Source organism: Antedon mediterranea, chromosome 11 (assembly GCF_964355755.1).
Source record: "Antedon mediterranea chromosome 11, ecAntMedi1.1, whole genome shotgun sequence".
Taxonomy (NCBI): domain Eukaryota; kingdom Metazoa; phylum Echinodermata; class Crinoidea; order Comatulida; family Antedonidae; genus Antedon; species Antedon mediterranea.
In genome coordinates this window covers 15,624,761-15,641,273 of record NC_092680.1, presented here as the reverse complement: position 1 = coordinate 15,641,273, position 16,513 = coordinate 15,624,761, and the positions used below count along the sequence as shown (strand labels likewise).

At 32.4% G+C, this 16,513-nt stretch overlaps 1 protein-coding gene across 1 annotated transcript; it reads left to right on the top strand.

The window, feature by feature from the left end:
• Positions 1 to 897: 897 nt before the first annotated feature.
• On the top strand, positions 898 to 15,704 carry LOC140062847 (peptidyl-glycine alpha-amidating monooxygenase B-like). Its single transcript, XM_072109218.1, has 12 exons — positions 898 to 1,506; positions 4,281 to 4,335; positions 5,737 to 5,827; positions 6,687 to 6,850; positions 7,321 to 7,372; positions 8,081 to 8,440; positions 8,950 to 9,069; positions 11,512 to 11,727; positions 12,133 to 12,206; positions 12,671 to 12,862; positions 13,124 to 13,227; positions 14,299 to 15,704. Exons 1-12 carry the CDS (start codon positions 1,219 to 1,221, stop codon positions 14,410 to 14,412), a joined length of 1,830 nt encoding a protein of 609 aa, XP_071965319.1. The 5' UTR covers positions 898 to 1,218; the 3' UTR covers positions 14,413 to 15,704.
• The last annotated feature ends 809 nt before the right edge of the window (positions 15,705 to 16,513 follow it).

Genomic DNA, 16,513 nt, shown 5'->3' with positions numbered 1-16,513 from the left:
ATAGACTGTTTCGATAATAATTCAATGAATATCTGACAGTGAATATACCATCAGAAATGCTTTAATTGAAATTTTAGCATGACATGTCCTAATAGATTCTTTTCCCAGACGTTTTTTGGGTCTACTGTAGCAGCTGGAATCAATAAATTATACTGGAGTTTCCATCTTCGCAAAACTGTCGTCATTAGAACTATAACTGCTGCTTGCTTTAGCTTCTGATTGAGTAGTCGTAATGGGACGTAGCGGGCTAGAGCAGCAGCGTGAAAAATGCAAGGCAAGTGGCAATTTGGGATGATATAATAATATCTTGCGTTTTTCTTATACCAATATTTAATTTTTATATGCAAAAATAAAAATATAAATTTGAATAACAATGAAGTTAAAGTTATATGGTACTGTATTTGTGTTATGTTATATTTTTATATGTACAATAATGATTATAAGAAATGATGAATGGATTTATTACATGGTCGTCTACATTTTTATAAATGTCACGTCTATAGAGAAACTATCAATAGAAATTGATTCCGACATTTAGCTTATTTAAAATGTAAGCCCTTAAATAATTTATTATATTATTATGTTTTATTTTACTTTAAAGGTCCGAGTCAATTTTGACCCCTTTCGCACCGCCGCAATCGAATCGTCAAACAAGCGAATTTAAAACATTTTTTTAATTCAATATATGTTATTATCTACATATTGCATGATTAATGATAACTTCTTGGTTTACCAAAACAAATTATTACTGCATCAATGGAATCATCATGCTTTTGCTTAGCAACAAGAAGTTATGACGTAAGAAACGTCGAATAATAATTAGCTTAAAAGGACAATAACTTGCGCAACATGATGCGCAGATGGCATTCAGTTGACTCTGACGCATTGGGAATTTTCGTTCTCATTTAAAATCATTTTCTCCCGTTATTAATACGCTCGATAGCATTTCTTAAGAGGAATATGGCGGACGAATTCAAGATGATGCTATTATAATTAATGATCAGTTGAAGCGTGGGCAGCAACGGCTAACCAATCATCGATGTTACTAAATACAAGATCATCTATATTATTTTTATTTTCGATAGATAACGCTCTACATTACATCTGAGATCGTGCTTACTTCATTATTTTCATAATTAACACAAGATAGAAATATCGTAAATTAGGATAATAATATTCCGAGCTGAGGAGTATTCATCTAGTTATTTCTACCGCAGTATGAACATCTTTCACCTGTATGTCGTGGTCGTAGCCTTGCTCCTAGGCCTTTTCAGCGTTACTACAAATACGTTACCAACGTCTAAGGATGTACCGTCAATTGATAAAGATACAGCGGGTGAAATAAAACAGGGGATACTTATAGAGAGTGATGAGAATGAGGACGGCATGAATGGTGTCGCCGAAGGTAAGGATGGGACGGACGAAGAGGACGAAAATACCGAAAGTGTCGATCCCCCTTTTGTCCACACAAAGATTATACGAATGGATAAAGTAATCCCAGAAGAGGTAAGAACTTTTAAATTGTTATTATAGGCATGTTGAATGCTTTTATAGGATCATTAGAACATTTTGCCGTGTCGAATAAAGGCTTAAAACAACGTAATGTTTTTAAATTGATATCATGACTTTCAGTATTGAGATCTATAAAGGATAACATTGATTACTATCACTGATGCAAAAAATAATCATAATTGTATATTCCAACCAAACCGACTACCTTTATTCAAGCCATTCAAAGTACTTCTTTCGGTCACCTAAACACACCAATAAACACATTATAAAAGATCGTTTTAAATTACCCCGACGAAAAGGGTGTTGGCTTGAGACGGTTTAAACAACATCTTCTTTAAATACAGTTGTGTTTTTCCAAAAGCGTTATTGCGAATTACCCGTAAATGTTAAAATGCAATTTTAACTACCTACACATGTCATTCAAATTGATGTATATTTCAAACGCAGTCGAAAACAATTAAGAACTAACAGCAAATGTAAATTGGAAACCTATAAATAGACTTTGTAATGAAAAGTGTACTTTATGAGAAAGAGCATAATGATTTATATCGTTCTATATATAGCGCAAACACATTTGTTGTTCATCTAAAATACTGATGGAAACATAAAAAGGATGTTACAAACACGTTACTAACGTCACTTATCACCATGTTATGCTGTCTATAACGTATAAAAGCCTTTACATAGTGAAAGCACAAGCACTATTTATACTGATTCCATGGCGCGAACGCGTTACCAACGTAAACATGTTATCTAAAACGATAAAAACGTTTATATAGCGTTACCAACGTCACTTACCACCATGCGATGCTGTATAATTATTATAACGAAAGCGTTGTAAGCACGGGCTAACATAGTTTCAAATAGCTCTTAGTCATTGTTTTGAAATTCTGGATAGAATCTTGCTAATAAGTGGTTATTCAATAACTACGGTTTTCGCATGCAATACAATTATTAAAAATAATCAACTTAATTTTCAAATTGATTTTGAGTTGAATTGAATGATTTTTTAATTGAATTGAATTATGAATCTAGTCACTGACGCGAAGACGCATTTCTCCATATTCCGCTTATGAATTGGAATGGCAGCGCTAAATTTTTTGTTATTGTATTTTCTTTTTTAGCACATTTAGAGAAAACTGTTCGATTTTCTCAAGCGATATCATAGTATTATATTTCTCCTGTACTTGCGTCTGAAAGAAAAACTTTTCGAATTGTTTCAAGCGATATCATAATTACGTTACTCTTGTACCCGCGCCTGCAGAAAAAATAATCACATTTTCTCAAGCGATATAAAAATACGTTACCCCATGCACTACGTGTATTAAACGTTACATCTTTAGTGATTCGATACTAACTCACTATGGCGTGTGTTGGTCCAAATCAAATACATTTCTTCTGGGTTGGATCCGTATCACTATTTCACTAGGTATTGTTTTCTTTAATGTACACGGCACGATATAAATTCTTTGTTAACTAAAAACCGGGCTAAAAACACAACGTAGTAATGATACCTCCTTCTTGTTCGAAGGTTCGTAACTCTAGGCCTATAAGGTAAAGACAAATAGTATATCCTTCTTCATTCTATGCTCTGTAATTGCCTTTCGATTACTACTAAACTACGAGTGTCGATGACATTTAATGTTAACGTTCGCAAGTGACTCTTTCTATTAAGAATTGTTCATTGTGACCAATTTTGCATATCAATTAATACGAATTTAGATTTAATAGGTATGAACAGATATTTGAGTTGAAAATCAATTATTGGATGGACCAATGTTGAGTGTATTAATTGAATTATCATTACCTCGCGTGTCACATGCGTGTCACATGCGTGTGTAGTATATGTGGCGTGCGTGGCCATGTCTACACTATCAAACTAATTTGAGAAAGTGTGATGTGGCCAAATATGTCACATACGTGTGTAGTATATGTGGCGTGCGTGGCCATGTCTACACTATCAAACTAGTTTGAGAAAGTGTGATGTGGCCAAATATAACATGACATTATCGTGTCCATATATGGGCACATCACATTGTTTTTGTCACATAAAGTTTGATAGCGTAGACAGTGCTTTAGATATAATATCAAGCCCTCGAATTGCACTCGATACACGCGAGTTTATTATCAAACTAGTTTGACAAAAAAGTGTGATGTGTCCATATATGGGCACATCGCTTTTTTGATGGTAGACAGAGCTTTAGATTATATCAAGTCATCAAATGTTTACTTGATCATTCAGCCCTCGAATTTAACTCGATACACGCGAGTTTATTATCACGTATACTACAGTTTGCAAATGAACATTTTTCAATCTCTGTTTTGTCCTGATGACGTCATTAAATTAATATTATTTTTAAGTCGATACACTTGATATTTATGATATTGTTTAAAGATGTATTGTTCCCCAAAAACAAGAAGATTATTTAAATCAGATTTTGAATAGGTTATTTTGTAGTTTTAATAAAGTGAATCACTTCCGTAGAAAAAAAAAATGTAAAAAAAATAATGTTTTCACTTATAAAATAACATGATAAATGGTTATATTCAACCAAAAATCCATTGGCTGGCAGCCAATTTGACAATTTTTGGCTTTAAATTCTAGTTTTTTCAGGTAAATAATTTTTGTTTCGATCCAATTTTTGGTCAATAACTATTATGTGACATTAAAATGGCATATTCAACAACAACAATTATTTTTCAGGGGGACAATACATCTTTAAAGCTTAAACATTTGAGAGAAATGTATTTTTTTCTTTCCTTTTTAGAATGACATGTACGCTTGTGCAGGTGTATCACTAAGTACAGAACAAAGTTGGATTGGTGAGTTTCTTGATGAAATAAAACAAAAACATAAGATGATTTCTTCCATTAAACTCAAGCATGTTATAGTTCATTGCTATAAGCACACAGTGACTGCTATATGCACACATGAATACTATAGGCACACATGAATACTATAAGCACACACGACTATAAGTATAAACATGTGACTACTATTAGCACACAATGACTGCTAAAAGCACACATAAATACTATAGGCACACATGAATACTATAAGCACACACGACTATAAGTATAAACATGTGACTACTATAAGCACACAATGACTGCTATAAGCACACATGAATACTATAAGCACACACGACTAAAAGTATAAACATGTGGCTACTATAAGCACACAATGACTGCTATAAGCACACGTGAATACTATAAGCACACACGACTATAAGTATAAACATGTGACTACTAAAAGCACACAATGACTGCTATAACCACACATGAATACTATAAGCACACACGACTATAACTATAAACATGTGACTACTATAAGCACACAATGACTGCTATAAGCACACATAATACTATAAGCACACACGACTATAAGTATAAACATGTGACTACTAAAAGCACACAATGACTGCTATAAGCACACATGAATACTATAGGCACACATGAATACTATATGCACACACGACTATAAGTATAAACATGTGACTACTATAAGCACACAATGACTGCTATAAGCGCACGTGAATACTATAGGCACACACGACTATAACTATAAACATGTGACTACTATAAGCACCCATACTATAAGTATGACCACTCTAAACACACATAAATACTATAAGCACACACGACTATAACTATGAACATATGTGACTACTATAAGCACCCATACTATAAGTACACACGACTACTCTAAGCACACACGACTACTATAGGCACACGTGACTACTATAAGCACACAAGAGTGACTCTTCCCTGGTAAAATACCTATCCACAAATGCATTGTGATTTGTAAAACAGACATAATGTATATTCCCGGATCTCCCACAATTGAAAACGATACGGTTTCGTATCAAAATTGTACACAGTACGTAGTAACCGTTACAGTAGGCCTAAAATTATGTTAAAGTAAGTTAGAGCTAATTAAAATGGTTTCTGCATAGTGAAGCTATACATTGACTGTGAACATAACCCGTCTACAAGATACGTTAGCTCAAAACTTGAGCCAAACACAACCATTGGTAGAAAGGTATGGTGCCAATGTTTTGATAATGATTCCCAGTCATTGGTACATTGAAGCTATTTCTTACGATGTTATATAAAACAGTCCACTCATTTACGTATAAGGACGATATTAATTTGGTTTTGAAATATTCATTAAAACATAAGTATACAGTAATTCAAGGGATACAACTTTTATTTTTTTGTTAGTTGGATATGTACCCCTACCTCAAAATGAATCGGTTGATGCAATGACTGTGTACGGATGTCTGGAAGAGCCATCTGTATCAAATACAGCTTGGTACGTATCTAAAGCTCTGTCTACACTATCAAACAAGTTTGACAAAAAATTTGATGTGTCGAAATATGGTAGTGATATGACCTAACATGGTAGTGATATGACGTCTTCGTGTCCATAATAATATGGATCAAAACTTAAGGTGATAAAAAAATGTAATGTGCTCATATATATTATATATGAGCTCATTACATTTTGTTATCACCTAAAGTTTGATAGTGTAGACATGAGAGCTGAACTTATTTACTGAAAATAGTTTTGGTGAGCATATTAGCATAATGTTTAAAAAGGATAGTACATTTGTTAAAACACATGTTGGCAATAGCGTACTGTTTTTCTGATGAGAAACACATTATTCTCCAATGGGTAGGAAATTGTTTATAATGGGTAAAAAATCTTTTCTATTGTAATGGTTTTAAATAATTAGCACAATTCAAATGTGCAGCATTATTATTTAGAGAGTGTAGCACAATTTGTTTAATAATGATATTAATGGTAGGCTTATATAACGCGCCTAATACAATGTTTCTAAGCGCTTTAAACACACAAATGATCCATAAAATCCTAAGATAACCAAAAAGAAAACAAGAAAAAAGCAGAGGAACCCTTTATACCGCTCCGTTCTCCAGTACTTTACAGTTTCACTTTTGTAGCATGTTGCTAAAATGGGTAGCGCATTCTTTCAAATGCAGCACAAATTAAATTGTAGGCACAATATTTCAAATTTGTAATGCATTGTACCAATGTGTAGCAAGGTATTTTTTCTTATCGGAGAACATAATCATATAGGATGCATATTATTACAATTTGCAGTAGTCCTACATTGTTTGAATCCCTTTACCTTTTATACTAATATATTTAGGTCATGTAATCCACATATCGAGAAGACTGTATGCAGCGGTCCAAGTTCAATTATTTACAGTTGGAGCAGATCATGTGATATGATTGGAGAGCGGAAACAGCAAGTGTTAATTGTTGGCGGAGCTTACATCAGAGATATAGTCCTAATGGTTCATTACAAAGACGGTAATCACAAATTTATTAGGCTGCATAATTATTTCCATTTACCTACCCACCTACTAAAAGAATACACGAATGCGCCTACATTTTGCAGTGGCTAACCCTCTACACAGACTTATGAATAGCAAACTATTTTAATTGTATTTCTTTTAATAAAAAAAATGTAAAAAAGTGACACAATATTCATTAGTATCACAGAATTTTGTGTAATTTGCCGGACGTCTAGAAGACAGAATCAAAGAGGAGATATTTTGTTCAAATGTTAAAGTGATAATGTCAACAATTGTGATGAAATTGCCATAACCCATATCCAATAGGACATGGGACAATAGGGCAAACAATGATAAACCTCAACAAGAGTTGGTTTAATCAAAAGTGAGAGTGGTTAAAACTATTTTTAGAAAGAAAGAATTAAGTTAACTCAGAGGGAAAATCAGTATTTTATTTATTTTATTATTTTTTAATATTGATATTAGGTGATATACAAGATTCGTCTGCACTAGAGTTGAAACTTCTGTCGGGGGAATAGTAAGTATAAAACATATTAGTTAGAGGAATGATAATTGTACTGACATTTAACGCTGAGCAGTTCAAATATAATTGAAGATGAAGCTATGAAAGCTATAATGTCAAGGGCTAGGATTTGTTTTTAAGCCTACTTCACATTTGATTAAACGAACATATCATATAACTATTATATATACGGTAATTTATTCTTATTAACCTAAATAAAAAATAAACGTTGTCAATGTTTATTTTTAAGAAATTTATGATTTCCAACATCAAAATTTACTACTAAAGTTTCATTTTTACTTGGCTATCAACATTATGAATCCTTTCTTTGGTTTCTTTTTACCAATGCAAAACAATTCAGTGTTTTTCAAAACGTAAACAATATTGTACATACACTATTTCGTTTTTTACACAATAAGTATTTTAATAACAACATGAAACAAGAACAACAGCATTATAAAAACCATGGTAAATCTGCACCGTCCATCATACAATTGAACCGACTGACATCAAACTGATTGCTTAATTTTAAGTTAATTTAAGCTAAGCTTTTTGTACGGGAATCGTCTTGTTTTTAGTACAACTTGAAGAGATGTTTCCTATAACAATTCTACAATTGTTTTCTTTGTACAAATTATTGATTCTTTATGTTAGCAAAACATTACACTAGACATAATTTCTCAAACGTCAAAGTCGGCATAACGTATTATTTAATATTTTTAGCACCGAAACAGATGCACACTACCTGTCTAGGTACTATTCACAGTTTGTTGATCCATTATGTGACGAAAAGTTAAACGATTTAGGACGACTTTTGGAAACTATAAAATGGCAGGACGAAAGTTATGACGCCACTTACGATTATGACGACAGTTCTCAGCAATTAAACCTTCAAGATAACAGAATAGGCACGAGTTTTGATGAAACATACTCAAGTTCCTGGGGGTACGACCCTGAATTGGTCCAGGACCTAACGTGGCCCGCCCCTAATGTTAATCTTGGACAAGTAACGGGAGTTGACGCTAAGCCAGACACTGGTGACGTTTTTGTGTTTCATCGAGGAGAGAGGACATGGCAATTGAGGTAGGTTATTTTTAGATTTTTCGCTCTAAAATTATAAAAGTACTGAATAGACTCAAAGAGTTTAATAATGAGCTTTGGTGGGTTAATGCGGATCTTTATTTTATACGCATCCAACAGCGAGCAACTCGCCAATTACAGGATGGATAAACTATTATTAATTTATCGTGCTTATAAAGTCTCATTTGAGGCTTAGGAAATGGAGTTAAAAGAGCCGTAACACTAGGCCAGGATTGAACCCTGGACCTTGGCATAGGAAGGCAACAACGTTAACCACCAAGCTCCACTCACTACTTATTTAAGGCATGACATATTGGATTGCGCCTCAGAGTTGTATAGTATTTTAATGTTTTAATTGAGAAATCGTATTTGAAAAGAGAAACATTTCTACATGGTGAAAGAAATCGAAAAGCAAAGAAAACCATTTCGATAATAATAATATTTTGCTTATTGTTAAAATGAGTATACCCAGTGTCTTGTGTTAATGTGGTAATAATAATTGACGTTCACAGTGACTTTGATGAAAATAACATATTTATCAATGGCAATGAACGTGGACCAATAGAGGCAGACGTCTTGTTACTACTTAGCAAACGAGGTGGTTATATTAAAGAGAAAGCAGGAGCTGACAGGTATTAACATTATTATTAATTATTATACTTAATTTTTCTTTCTTAATTATTAATTCTTTTTTTTACTACTTAATTCTTACTTATAACTTCCTAATTATTTGTAATTCTTCTCATTTCTTTTTATTGTTTACTTCATTTTCATATTAACTTCTTTTTACTGCTTACTTCTTCCAACTACTTATTTCTTACTTCCTAATTCTTTTTTACTTCTCAATTTTTTTTACCTCTTCCTAATTATTTTTAATTCTTCTCATTTTTTTATTGTTTACTTCATTTTAATTTTAACTTCTTCTTACTGCTTACTTCTTCCAACTACTTACTTCTTCTTACTTCTTAATTCTTCTCATTTCTTTTTTAATGTTTACTTCATTTTAATATTAACTTCTTCTTACTGCTTACTTCTTCCAACTACTTACTTCTTCTTACTTCTTAATTCTTCTCATTTCTTTTTTAATGTTTACTTCATTTTAATATTAACTTCTTCTTACTGCTTACTTCTTCCAACTACTTACTTCTTCTTACTTCTTAATTCTTTTTTACTTCTCACTTCCTTTTACCTCTTCCTAATTATTTTTAATTCTTCTCATTTCTTTTTAATGTTTACTTCATTTTAATATTAACTTCTTCTTACTGCTTACATCTTCTAACTACTTACTTCTTCTTACTTCTTAATTCTTTTTTACTTCTCACTTCTTTTTACCTCTTCCTAATTATTTTTAATTCTTCTCATTTCTTTTTTAATGTTTACTTCATTTTAATATTAACTTCTTCTTACTGCTTACATCTTCTAACTACTTACTTCTTCTTACTGCTTACATCTTCCAACTACTTACTTCTTCTTACTGCTTACATCTTCTAACTACTTACTTCTTCTTACTGCTTACATCTTCCAACTACTTACTTCTTCTTACTGCTTACATCTTCTAACTACTTACTTCTTCTTACTGCTTACATCTTCTAACTACTTACTTCTTCTTACTGCTTATATCTTCTAACTACTTACTTCTTCTTACTGCTTACATCTTCTAACTACTTACTTCTTCTTACTGCTTACATCTTCTAACTACTTACTTCTTCTAACTGCTTACATCTTCTAACTACTGCTTACATCTTCTAACTACTTACTTCTTCTTACTGCTTACATCTTCTAACTACTTACTTCTTCTTACTGCTTACATCTTCTAACTACTTACTTCTTCTTACTGCTTACATCTTCTAACTACTTACTTCTTCTTACTGCTTACATCTTCTAACTACTTACTTCTTCTTACTGCTTATATCTTCTAACTACTTACTTCTTCTTACTGCTTACATCTTCTAACTACTTACTTCTTCTTACTGCTTACATCTTCTAACTACTTACTTCTTCTAACTGCTTACATCTTCTAACTACTGCTTACATCTTCTAACTACTTACTTCTTCTTACTGCTTACATCTTCTAACTACTTACTTCTTCTTACTGCTTACATCTTCTAACTACTTACTTCTTCTTACTGCTTACATCTTCTAACTACTTACTTCTTCTTACTGCTTACATCTTCTAACTACTTACTTCTTCTTACTGCTTACATCTTCTAACTACTTACTTCTTCTTACTGCTTACATCTTCTAACTACTTACTTCTTCTTACTGCTTACATCTTCTAACTACTTACTTCTTCTTACTGCTTACATCTTCTAACTGCTTCTTAATTCTTCTGACTTTTTCTCACTTCTTCTTATTTCTTACATTTTCCTACTTCTTATTTCTTTTTACTACTTCTCACTCCTTATTTTTTTTACTTCTTTTCACTTCTTTTATTTCTTCTATATATTTCTAAATTCTTCATACTTATTTTTTACTTCTTCTTAATTCATTTTACTTCTCACTTCTTACTTCTTCTCACTCTTTCCTACATCTTACTTCTTATTTTCATTTTATACTTCTTTTTCCTTGTTACCTCTTCTCACTTCTTCTTCTTATTATTACTTCCCCCACTTTTCTTACTTCTTACTTCTTATTGTTTATTTCTTCCTTCTTAATTCTTTTCCTTCTCACTTCTTATTTCTTACTTCTTACTACATTTTATTCTTCTTTCTATTTCTTTCTTCTCACTTCTTCCTACATCTTACTTCTTACTTTTTCTTCTATTTTTACTTCTCACACTTTTCTTACTTCCTTCTTACTTCTTCATACTTCTTACTTCATTTTAATCAATATTTCTTATCACATCTTCTTATTTCTTTTTATTTCATACTTCTGTTTAATTTTATTACTTTTTTTAAAATGTTTACCTCTTCCTACTTCTTACTTCTTTAAAGCAAGTTTTGTGGTACACCATGTCCGGTTGTAGCATAACGAAAGAAATGTCACAGTATTCTCAAATTTACTTCATATCTTTACACACGGTATATTTGCATGCTATACCTGTAAATAATATTGTACCCTTCAATTTACATCAGATTCTATATGCCGCATGGTCTAACTTGTGACTACAATGGGGACCTCTGGCTAACTGACGTTGCACTTCACCAAGTCTTCAAAGTCTCTGGTAAAACATTTAAGACCGAGATGACATTAGGCGAAGCCTTTGTTCCCGGAGAAGATCACCATCACTTCTGTAAACCCACTGATGTAGCTGTCGACAAAGCAACTGGAAATGTTTTCGTAGCAGATGGGTAAGAAAGTTATTATTATTGTGTCCCTTCACGTGGTTAAGGAGCTTATACAGTAGTACGTATGTACTGTCGGTTACTTGTTAATGTTATTCGTTCCTCCTTTCCTGGTTGGCTCCACATAACGTTTATTAAGAATATTACCAAAACATCACTCAGCAAATAAAACACATTCATAGTTCTTTGAAAATTATTATCATTATCATTACCTATTTAAATCGCGTGAACAATCTACATATTGATTCCTATCAGGAACATTTAAAATATGGTTTCATGATACTAAAAAAAAGGGGAATGCGATATGTACATGGAATTAAAAATAAACTTCTAAGTCTAAGTTGAACCGAAATTAGAAAGATTATTAACCTTGTTATCAATTTAGTTATTAAAAATATGTTTTATTTATAGTTATTGCAACAAACGGGTGTTAAAGTTTTCGTCCAATGGGACATTTCTTCAAGAGATCAAAGCACATAATAAAGGTAACAGTTGCCTATAATAGATATTTATGATGAATTATTTGCAATATAAGAGGTTATGAACCTGCCTAATGAAAAAATAAATGCCCATTACACATCAGTGCTGTACCGGTGGTAAAATTAGTTATAAATTATTATATATCAAGGGAATTAATGAAAGCGTCATTTAAAACAACTGGCTGTAGAACTTCAGGGACGCATTTTAATGAGTTTTTTTAATAATCAAAATATTGAAACATAATAAATATGTGATGAAGACCTGACTGCAAGAATATTGACAATCTCAGATGTTTTAATAAAATCATTTAAGTTTTAAAATTAAATTGTGTTTAGCTGAATTACTGTACAGTAACAAAATAGTGTTTGCACAGGAAATTTGGAAGTCACCTCGACAAAAATGTTCCACATTATCATTAATATATTAATAAAAATGAAGACATAATTAATTCTTCCTATTTTATAATTAGGCCTAGCAAAATCGAATTTCAACATTCCTCATAGTTTGGCTATTGTCGAGTCCCGTCGGATGATTTGCGTCGCTGACAGAGAGAACGGAAGAATACAATGCTTCAATACGATAACCGGTGACTTCATTCATGAAATAGAAAAGAGGGAATTTGGAGGCCAGGTTTTCGCAATAGCGTACGACAGGGTTTTAGGTGAGTGTTCTGTTGAATTTTATATAAAGATTATTTTTCTTCAAGAAAGAGATTTAATGAAGTCCACAAAACTATTACAACTAATTTTTTTCCCGCCCAATATTGACCGTTTAATTCATAGCTAGGTTAAAAGTAGGCCTACATAAGTTCTACGTGTTGACGAATAAAGTTATCTTATTTTAAATATTACGACGATCGATGTCCTAACCTAAATGTTGTTATACTATTATTTGAAAAAGATGATTTTGTTTCTACCATCAGATGTTATGTACGCAGTAAATGGGCTGTCAGAAAGGATTCCAACACAAGGATACACGTTAGATATACAAACAGGTGAAATACTTGAAACATGGGCACCGCCACAGGTAAGAAATTCACCATGTTGGCCAAAATGTCGACTGGCCAAACACAATGGATGATGTCAAATAAAAAAACGAGCACATAATAATGTCTTATGCCCCTATCATATTCATACCATATACTAATGAAAGAGATCTGCAAAAGAACGACAACCAACACATATGCACAACTAAATGGTGCAAGAGAGATATAGCACTAGAACAAAACTCTTAGCGACAAAAATTGAGCCATAGGCCTACAATTTAAACTTAACTAAAATATCGTAAAATAAAAATATATATAACCAAACAGAAATGAAAGTATATTGACATTCAACCATAATATTGATCATATGACCTGGTATCTGTCGTAATGAGTAGGGTGGGGAGGGGGTGGGGTGGTTACCCTGGTTTTCTGATTCAAATTCACTTCGTTTATGTAGCAGCATGGGAACTTGTTTTTTTTTTGTGCACCTTCAACCTATACTATAATATTATCAAGAACCAGGAATATTGACTCCTCACATTATTTGTTTCCAGTAACGTTTTGTTTTATTTTCTCATTTTAAAATGACACACGATTTTTTACGCTTCAACATTGTCAGTAAATTGAAACTGACGCCAATTTTGAAAATAAATCTAAAAAATGCAATACATTCGATTTTTGATGGTTCATTGCTAGTGACAAAGTTCTCATGTTACTAATAACGTAACGTAATTTATTTAAAAACACGATATTGTGTTTATGTGCAATCAAGTCAACCAATGCATTTCTTAATTGTTACACGATAGAATAATGTTAAAATGTAGTAACATTTTGAAAGTAAACATTAATAGAGAGCTTTCGCTATCTCGGATCGGGAACGAGAACCAGCATGAATTACCGGTTCTCGATCTCGTACTCGTTCAAAAAACCCTTACTTTCTCGGCGGCTCGTTCCCGATTGAGATAGCGAAAGCTCTCTAATATCGGTAAAATTCAAATTAATGGTTAATTATTATTTTTAAGATAATCTCATCCATGATCAGGCAATACAGTTCATACTGTAATAATTTTAAAATTAATAATAAATAATAATTGTTTTCCTTCTTCCAACAGGGATTTCAAATGCCACATGACATCGCAGTAGGGCCAGACGGGAACTACGTGTACGTTGCTGACGTAATTAATGAGGGGGTATTTAGGTTTTTACGCGAAGATAACAATATGTAATATGTAACAAGTCCAATGAGAATAATATGATATAGGGCCTAATGTATATTTTGTTAAATGTAAAAACGTACATTGATTTTTTGTTTCTAGTTTTTTAAAGGTGTTTAGACAATGTGAATGTTGAAGAATATTCGTCACATGATATTTTTATGTCATTTCGAATACCGGTTGACTGTATAAAGTAACAAAATTGTAAAATTTTAATATGTATATTGTGGCGTAATGTGACATTTGAGACTTGGGAAATTAAGGATAAAAATAGTAAAATATCATATTAGCCTACTGGGTGAAATAAAAAATATAAAACAATTCGACTCAATTAAAGAATTGCACAATTCTAGGTGTCCTGTATATTGTGCAATAAAGATATATCTCATGAAAAATTGTAATCCAATTCAATTTAACACTGTGGTTGTCACTAAATGTTATTCCTCAGATATGACGTGACTTTAATGTTATAGAAAATACTACAATTGTTGTCATTTATACTAGGCCTATATGGCTATAAAATGCATAAGAATAGAAAGGTCGTTAGAATTCGCATGATGGAAATACCTCCTATTATACAACAAACTCTCTAAATATTGTCTCTCATAATAAGGATAAATGACAAGTGCAAAGAATAATCTTTTCCCCTTGACCAGAAAAAGTGGGAAAACGACCTCCTGTATAAATAGTCCTAACCTTCAATCTTCAATTCGAAACCGAGTGTATGAGGTGTAAAACAGATATGTAATTAACCACTCGCATTTGGCTGATACTGTTTCAATGCCATTGTGAGGGATGGAAACTAGCATGCCCTATATTTAACCGCCAGTAGCATTAAGAATGCCTCTACCCTCCACTCTTCCCTGCCCATGTTTTTTACCACTATTTGACTGTGTCTCATTTAGTTAATTAATGTGCGGCCTACAATACAATACAACAATAATCTTCTGTAATTGTAGGGAACACAAAGTTAATGTATCCAGAGTTAACGGGAATGTTGATTTATTTTTAAATAGTGGAAAATGTTGGGTTCGAATTATTGCATATATTTTTTTATAAAGAAAAACAAGCTATTTTGATTAATATGTACTTTTAGGCGTAAGTTAAAAATCCTTACCTGTTCTCAATTAGACACGGATATAAATTGCAAGTCTATAATGTAATTAATTATAAATCACGTAAGGATTTTGACGATTTTTGAGCGCTTTGTGTGAATGTAATTGTTCTACTTGTTGAACTATTGAAACTGAAATGTCTATACATTGTGCAGTTAAAATAAAGATTCAATTTATTTGTTCATTTAATTATGTTTTTGTGTATGCTTACTGTGTTCATACAAATAGCTATATCTTTTTGGAATAACTTACCGTCGTGACGTTTTGATACGTCACCAGTAGCAGTGCTGTTGTATTCAGATTTTTTTTACAACGCAATCTTCAGTTCAGACAAACGAAAATGCTATTTTAAAAAATTATTTTATTTATACTGTATACGCTTTCACAATAACCATTTATACACAAAATGCATTAACCAGAGCTGTTATTCGAATAAAACGAATATATTATTTTAAATAAAGAATGACAGGTGGTGTTGGCAGGAAGATTATCAGTAGTGGAATAGTGGATTCCAATAGCAATAGACCTAACCAGGGAAGAATCATACTACACTCTTTATTATAGGCCTACTATAAAACCTCGTAATCCTAATACTCAATAAACTTGTTAACGTCGGTCAGGTAGGGCCTACGTCCCACTTGGACGCTAAAATGTTCTATTTATTCATAATTTTCTTACATAACGAGTGCTCCTACATTCGAGGGCGCTAAATATACACAGTTACGAGATCAAATACAGATGCTGGCGTAAGAAGCCACAAAAAAAAATGTTATGATACTCTCCCTGCCTCAGCACTAAGGCCCTTCCACATCATTGAGGTCGGTTCCACGACATCAGATGCATTGATGTTCCGCCTCATATGTGGTGGAAAGGGACGTATTATTCTGTGAACCCATAATACAGTAGGTCGCATAGTTTTAAAAATGGAGGAATGAGCTTCAATTGTTGAACGTTCTGACCAGCATGGGATTCGTACATGACTCGTGTTGAAACACGAC